Here is an 8,451-nt window from a genome sequence, read left to right as displayed (position 1 = left end):
TGTCTATAATATTTGCCAAAATCTAAAATTTTCTTGAACCATGAATATATAAAAAATTTCATCCATATATGAAAATGTTTCGTTTTTTCTTCTTGAAAAAGGTAAAGGGCCAGGAAGGAAAGATTGAGATACTAATAAGCCAATATCAAACATGAAGTTAGGTTTAAACTACACACTGTTATTATAATCATACGAACTTAGATTTAAACTATTACAAACTTTTATTATCCCAATTTACAACTTTCTTTAAAATCTCATTCCGTGATTTCAGCCGAATCAAATAACATAATCTGGTCCAGACGATGAAGATCGCCACGCTCTGTCAATAACGCCCTCAACAAATTCTTGAATATTTTTGTCGGAAGAACCACCTTTAACCATTGCCTCCTTTGATAATTTCTTCCACTGCAAAGCATTCTTCCTCAGCTCAGCCCCTAGTTGGCTTTCCATAACAATCTTTATACATTTCTCCACTTCCTCCTTTCCTACAAGTCCGTTTTCTGATCGTTTACATAATCTCATCCCCGCCTTCCACTTCTCCACAATGTATGCAGAATTAGTTGTCTGATCGCTCCACTGAGGAACAGCCAACATAGGAACCCCGAGGCTGAGGCTTTCCAGTGTCGAATTCCATCCACAGTGTGTCATAAATGCGCCGACAGACGAATGAGAGAGCACTTGCAGCTGATGACACCATGGAACGACTAGCCCTTGCCCAGAGGTTTGGGTCAGGAAACCCGCAGGCAAGGTCTCTTCACTATTAATTTCCCCACGAATAACCCATAAGAAAAAATATCCACTGGTCTTCAGCCCCAGAGCTATTTCATGGATTTGTTCTTTTGAAAGAACAGTAAGGCTTCCGAAGGAAACGTACACGACGCTTGCGGGTGCCTTGGTACTCAGCCAATCCATGCAGTTTGCGGTTTTCCACAAGTGTGCCCCGGGGTCTGTATCTCCGGGATCCTGTCCGTCCAAGAAAGCCGAGGGTATGAGAGGACCGACAGTCCGAATGGGAGCTATCGATTTCATTGAATTTATTTCATCCGATTCCAGTTCGGAAAACGAATTTCCAAGAACCCACGTTGCCTCTGGAAGAGGCTTAAACTGATTCATTATAAATAGGGACTCATCGGTATTTGAAGGATGCAGAAAGGTTGGCAAGTCCGATACCTTCAGCAACGGCAGTCCTGTGATTTCTATAGCGTCCACCGTTTTAGCTGTTTCATCCAGCAAGTTGGCTGAAAAAAGAACAATTATTACATTGAAATAGGGAAAGTAGAACTTATTGAGCTCAGATGTTTATTCTATGAAATAGTGTGAAGGAGATATGTGAGTAGGTTTCAGATGTTTATTCTATGACCTATTGTGGAGGAGAGGAGACCTAGTGTGAAGGACTTATGTAAGTAGGTTAGCTTTTCTTAAAATTGATTTAGAGTAAGTTGGCTATAATCCAGTGTAAGGGAGATATGTAGCTATGTTGGACTTTCTTAAAATTGATTTAAAGTAAGCCTGCTGAAAACAAGAACAATTATTATATTCACATAAAGAAAATAGAACTTATTGAATTTAGAAACTTATTCTACGTGAAAGCCATATGTAAATATGTCCATCCTCTTAAAATTAATTTAGAGAAATAAAACATAGACATACCCAATACAGGTTTGGTAAATAAAAACATACCCAATCCTCCTCTTGTAAAATTGTAATAGATGGAGTAAACAGCACACGACTGTGTCCAGAAAAACGCTACAGGAATATTAAACTTCTTTGCAACATCCGGAACCCAGTCAAGAAAGGAATCGTAAACAATGCAAGATATTTTGTTGCCTTGAGCGCTCAGCCTCTCTATGAGATTTGGTAATGTGAGTCCTCCAATCTTTCGTAACATGTCGTCGAGCATGTCTAAGTTCTTGGACCGGTCGAAATCGACAGGCAGTCCGTCTGAGATTGTTTCAAACTTAACTTCCATAGAGGAGTTTGACGCCCCGGGCTCTGCATCTTGAACCTGTAACATGCGCTCACGGTTTTCTTCGGTCGTCACAAACGTGACCATGATTTCTTTATAGGCGAGCCTCTTGGCAAATAACATCATTGGATTGATATGGCCCTGTAGCGGATAAGGCATCACGAGAACATGAGGTTTGCTATACTTTAGTTTCCCTGAGGACGCCATTTTACTACAGTCCTGAAAGGAATAGTTGCAGACAACTTTCTTTACAAATATTTATTTCTTGTGGACTCTCGGCCTTGTCAATTAGTTTTAGCTTTCCCTAGTAGTTCTTAAGAAAATTGTCAAGACTTTTTTCATTGGAAATCGTGACTTTTTCATTAGGAATCATGACTTTTTCATTAGAAATCGTGCCGGCAACAGCTCTCAGTGAAAAACTGTAACTAATTGTGATATGATATGTTGCAGATGAAACTGCAAGGACAACAAATATGTCCGCTTATTGACAATATATTGCAAAAGCGGTAACGTATAAATTGCATGAAGCAGGTCGCGATGCGAGAAGGCAGCGAACTGTGATCTCCTTCACTTTTTCGATGGAGGCTTCCTTCTTGAAAAGCCATTACTCCAATCTAGTGAAGGAATAGCGTGTTTGTCTCGCGCACCTAGAGACTACAGAAGGGGTCATAATGGTCACGAAATCCACTTTATTTCCAAACGGTCCCGATTCCCTAGTGGGATCAAAATAAACTACTAACTTTTGGGGGACAAGCCTTGATGGTCACCATCACCAATCATAATAAAAAAAATCTTATACATGTTTTTTCTAAATGGAAAAGCAAACAGAATCATTTTTAAGTTATCATAACTATTTCTCCCACTTTTCCTCACCCTCTTCCTTTTCTCCCACTTTTCCTCCGCCCCTCCTCTTAAAGACTTTGAAAATATACATTTTCTACTAAATCGCCCCACCATAGCATTTTCCAATGCCTTTGAAAATTCAAAGATATATGGGTTTTAACCACCCAACATCTTAACCATTAATTTCTTATCTATTTTCCTTTTAATCTTTCCACCAACTATAAAGTTAGTTGAATACATGTTTCCTTCACAGGCTTCACAAAGGGTGGAGCTTCTAAAGTATCATGGGATGACACCATAATAAGAAGATTGACTAAGCACATAACTTGCTTTGAAATAATGAATGAACCTTCACCACCTATCCTCCATGGACGTAAGTTGGCACCTTACCTCCATGCAATGATGTAAATACAATCCCCGTAATTTTTGTCTCGAGAAATTGAACAATGACCCATCAAAACTGAGTTGTGGAGAAAGGACCATGGTGTATAATCTAGTTTTGAGCAAAATATGTTCACATGTTGCAAGTTGATTGCTCAAATTCCACCAAATCCTCCTTAACTACCACAAATATCGGAAAAAATACCCCATCATCTATCCTAGCATCAAACTTTACTTTATTGGGATGTGGAAAACTAGAAGGCTTGACAAGCCATTCTCATCAAATCCATTTGATGATTGATAACTCTCTTTCAAATTTAAAGAAATAATCTCAAGTGAGAGGTCATTTAAACACCAAATCGTATTGCATGGTTCCTTTATAACAACCTTTATCCTTCTTTCAGAGCTTATGTCAATAACTTCTAACTGAGCCTTGTCCTTATGATTGTAGAACATTTTTACAATAAAATATTCCAAAAAATTGATTATTCCTCCTCTTTTTTATATATATATAATAAACTAATATTCTATATATTAACTTAATAAATATATGGTAATATACCACATAGTACATGTATTAATTAAATTCATATGATAGGTAAGAAATACCCCTTAAATACCCCTATTAATTAAGACAATATATTATTATATTAATTTGACTAATATATGAATTGGGTCCATATACTATTTTAAATAGGTTAGTAAACCATATACTTTATATATTAGTATATTATATTAAATTATCTAAAATATGAGCCATATGTACGGCATGCAACTCGCATCTTATATATTAGTCAATTAAAATACTATTTTAAATAGCTTCTTAAACCAGATACGTTATATATTAGTATATTATACTAAATTAACTAAAATATGAGCTATATGTATTGCATGCAACTCGCATCTTATATATTAGTCAATTAAATATTATGTAGGATACATGCGTTATATTTTCAATTAGCGTGTGAGATAACCTATGTGCTATATTTTCGATAAACTATGTGAGATATTCGGGTTTTGGCTAATAATATATTTATTTTAATAGTTATTCAATGTGGATAGCAATGTATACTTTCGAAATAATATTTTAATTATTATTTTAATTAATTTATTAATAATCGTAAGTATTAATTTTTAATAATTGTGATGAGAGATAGCCATTATTAATGGTTTTTTATTGTTTGTTTGAGAATTGAATTATGATAAGTTTTTCTATTGTATTAAAAAACAAATTAAGAATAGAATTTTTATTTACATAATAATTTTAATAAATTGTTTTTTAAACTTTTTGTTGGACTTAACAATCTATTTCAAAGATTTCCATTAACATAGTTTTCAAAATGATCTGGTTGCCACTCATCTTCATTTAACTTCAAGGTTTTCCATTAACAAAGCTTCTTGAATGATCTCGTTGCAACTCATCAAGGTCAATTTATGATTTGTAATTGTAATTTAGAGAACCTTATCATTCAAGTTAATCAACAGAATGCACAACCAATAAACTGGAGCGAAAATATTATGAAGAAAATAATCCTTCACCATCAAACATGTAGAAATATCCACCATTGAGCCAAGCTTCCACAACTACTCTCGCTTTTTAACTTGAATTCAAAGTTTCTTGAATCAAAATAATGTCTTGACAAATATCTTGACAAGTCTCTTGAGGGATAGAAATTTATGGGCACACCCTACAATTCTAGTGTTAAAGGACATGCACCTCATTGGGGAACAACACATCGAGTTGGTCTACTCTAAGGGATCTATAAATTGTAGCTTGTTTACCTCTTTGGATATTATCTACTACTTTATATTGGGAAATAGTTGATAATGAGATTTCCTGCCTACAAAAGGAGCGTGAGAATCATAGTGTTAGAAATTAGGTCTTAAAACTTCCTTTTAGCGTGATTAACAATTTGAGAATGTGAAGTATGATTAGGGAGAGACTCCAAATTTAAAATATTACCATACCTTAATCTAGAATCCCCTAGTAATTCATTTTTCTAGTGATTTTGAACTCCTCACCCTCTTAAAAAATGGGGGAAACCCCCATAGGAGAGAGGGAAAAAGGAACCAAAGGAGAAGGGGATCCCCTATGATCCTTTTCATACAATGTATTATTTTCAATGAGATGACTAGAAAGAAAATATTTATCTTTTGTAACATGGGAAACAATAAAAGAGTTAGAGATGACTTTCTTACCAGATAATGCGGAATTGGGATTACTTGAATATGATCATTTGAAACACCCTTCTCCCCAAAGCCTCTTATCTTTCTTAGATTCTAACTCCACATACTCAAGCTCTTTGATATCCACAGACGATGAAGGAGAACCCAATTCATTTTCGTCAAAGAGAATCATTTTCTTTTTACCCCAAAACTCACTTACTATGTTTGCAACCAATATCTTACTACATGAAATAATGAAACGACTAGTCTCATGACAACTGAAACAACCAAATTGCGTCCTATAACAGTTAATTGTTTATATCTAAGAGATATTCCCCTCTTGAATTCAAATTTCTTCTAGCAAGCACTCCTTGAAATCTACTTCCAAATGGATTCTTGTTGATATTCTATCCTTCTTTGAATCCAAATCCTACTCCAACCCCAAAACTATCCGTTTTATTTTCCCTAGAAATTCTAAGGTATTTTCTTGCTAGTAGATAAATGGTAGACCTGGTAAAATATCCTTGACCTTCTACTTTGAAATGTGATTCCTAGTGGGATCAAAATCAACTACTAGCTTTTGCAGGACAAGCCTTGATGGTCACCATTACCAATTATTATAAAAAATCTTATCCATGTCTTTTTCTAATTGGAAAATAAAACAAAACCATCCTGGAGCTAAAATGGTAGAAGAAGGGGAAAATCATAACCATTTCTCCCACCTTTCCTCCACCCCTACCCTGAAAGTGTTTGAAAATATACACTTTCCACTAAATCGCCCCACCATGTCCTTCTCCAATGCTTTGAAAATTAAGAGATATCTAGGTCTTAACCAACCAAGATCCTAACCATTGATTTCCGAGCTTTTGCCCCCTTGATATTCCTACCAACTATAGAGTTAGTTGAATATATGTTTCCTTCAAAGGCTTAACAAATGGTGGAGCTTCTAATGTGTCATGGGGTGAAACCACAATAGGAGGATTGATTAAGCACATAAGTTGCTTCGAAATAATGAATGAACCTTCACCACCTATCCTCCATGGAGATAAGTTTTCGACCTTACCTCCATGCAATAGTGTAAATACAACACCCCCCCCCCCCCCCGCCGTAATTTTTTCCTCGAGAAATTAAACAATGACCCATTAAAACTCGAGTTGTGGAGAAAGGATCATGGTGTATAATCTAAATTTTGTTCACATGTTCCAAATTGATGGGCTCAAATTCCACCAAATCCTCCTTAACCACCACAAATATCTGAAAAATTACCCCATTCTCTCTCCTAACATCAAAATTTACTTTATTGGGACATGTAAAACTAGAGGGCTTGCCAAGCCGTCCGGATGAAATCCATATGGCGATTGATAACACTCTGTCAAATTTAAGGAAAGAATCTCAAGTGAGAGGTCATTTAAACACCAAATAATATTGCATGGTTCCCTTATAACAACCTTTATCCTTCCTTTAGAGCTTATGTCGATAACCTCTAATTGATACTTGTCCTTATGGTTCCATATCCACACCGAAACCTTAGTTGCAAAACATTTTTTCAATATAATATTCCGGAAAATTGGTTATTACTCTCTCTCTCTGACAAAAATAGCAACAAGAAATTCTAAGTTAATATTTCCTTGAATTAGATTAGGAATTAAGTCGAAATTATATTCTCAAAGCAGCTTATAATAGTGAACTAAGTTAATTTGACTTAGTTGGCTCAGTAAATTTGAGTTGGAAGTCTATCTAGAGTCATAATGAGTGATTCCTAAATTTTAGGGGTCTAGGTTGAGTTTTGTTGAGTTATAATTAATTAACCCAGTCTAATTGAGTTAAATTCAGTTAAACAAGTTCAAACAGTTGGAGGAACTAGTAGGAGGTATAGTAGTGAGGACAAGGACTTGTGAAACTTCACTTCTCCACTAGTTAATTGAAGATTCAATCATAAATAACTCATGCATGTCATTTCTGAGGAAGACCTAGTTGAGATTAGAGTTCAGGGACAATGTACTAGCAGTTGTATAATTTTCTAAGTTGTACAGATGGCAAATGCAATCATTTGAGGGCATATGGATGGATTGCGCAGTTATGGAGAGAGAATTTCCCAATTAAATATGGTCTAATTCTCTCAGGAATTGTGCAAGGAAGTAGGGGCTTGGAAGGCAACATAATTGGCTAAGTGTCGGCTTGAGCTAGTTTGTGAAGTAGAGAAATAGATTGTACCTGTGAAGGAATTTTTCGGGTTGAACAAGAATTATATTTTCTTCTCAGATATTTTGGATAATGCAAAATAGATAGTCATGGTTTTAAACAGTTGCTTTCACTAGAAAAATATTGTGTTATGTGTGATTGAAATTCTTCCTTTTCTTCTTAGATTTTTCATCGATCAATTTTGGTTTCCGATGATGAGTAGAGTAGATTCTTGTCTCATGTTTTAGCAATTCATAGAAGTTGTTGAATCTGCAAGTAAAAATATACATGGTATCAGAGTTGAAGACATTATAGAAGAGGAGAATTCGAGTTTGTTGTGTAGGTGAAATCGAATTTGCAGTTTCATACTTCAGAGTCAACCGTATGTCATTCTACGGTTGGAGAATTGAGTATGCCCTGGAGGGAAACTCGAATTATATAGATTAGAAGGATAGGATGGAGGCAGTGCTGGAAGACAATGGGCTGAAGGAATTCATAGATCATGATATTCCAAAGCCTCCAGCATCTGATGCTAAGGATCTGGTTGAATGGATAAAGTATTATGGAAAAACCGAGAATGATTATCCTAGAAGGAGTTTGAGATCATATTGTCTCGAATCTCCAATGGTAAGGAACTTCCATTTGCAATGTGGAAGGAATTGACGAACCTGTTTCAAAATAACAGTGACCACAGGAAGCTGGCATTGAAAGAAAAACCCATAAAGATCAAGATGGAGAATGGCGACTCTATTCCAATGTACTTGACCAAGTTCACCCAATGTCAGAATGATCTTGGAAGTGTCAAAATTACTATTTCTGAAGAGGCTTTGGTGAGCCTGTCACTTCTAGGACTTCCCAATATATAACATAGTTACCAAGACTTAGTCAATGGGAGGGAGAAGCTACTAGAGTGG

At 35.6% G+C, this 8,451-nt stretch overlaps 1 protein-coding gene across 1 annotated transcript; it reads right to left on the bottom strand.

Moving 5' to 3' along the window:
- Positions 1 to 276: 276 nt before the first annotated feature.
- LOC149196734 (mogroside I-E synthase-like) lies at positions 277 to 2,311 on the bottom strand. Its single transcript, XM_089403786.1, has 2 exons — positions 1,681 to 2,311; positions 277 to 1,238 (listed from the first exon to the last, which is right to left on the bottom strand). Exons 1-2 carry the CDS (start codon positions 2,171 to 2,173, stop codon positions 277 to 279), a joined length of 1,455 nt encoding a protein of 484 aa, XP_089259912.1. The 5' UTR covers positions 2,174 to 2,311.
- Positions 2,312 to 8,451: the final 6,140 nt, after the last annotated feature.

The sequence above is a fragment of the Pinus tabuliformis genome, chromosome 2_2 (assembly GCF_031772625.1).
Source record: "Pinus tabuliformis cultivar Carrire ecotype Pingquan chromosome 2_2, CPIR1, whole genome shotgun sequence".
NCBI classification, from domain to species: domain Eukaryota; kingdom Viridiplantae; phylum Streptophyta; class Pinopsida; order Pinales; family Pinaceae; genus Pinus; species Pinus tabuliformis.
The sequence above is the reverse complement of the archived record's forward strand: the minus strand, read 5'-3'. Positions and strand labels throughout refer to the sequence as shown.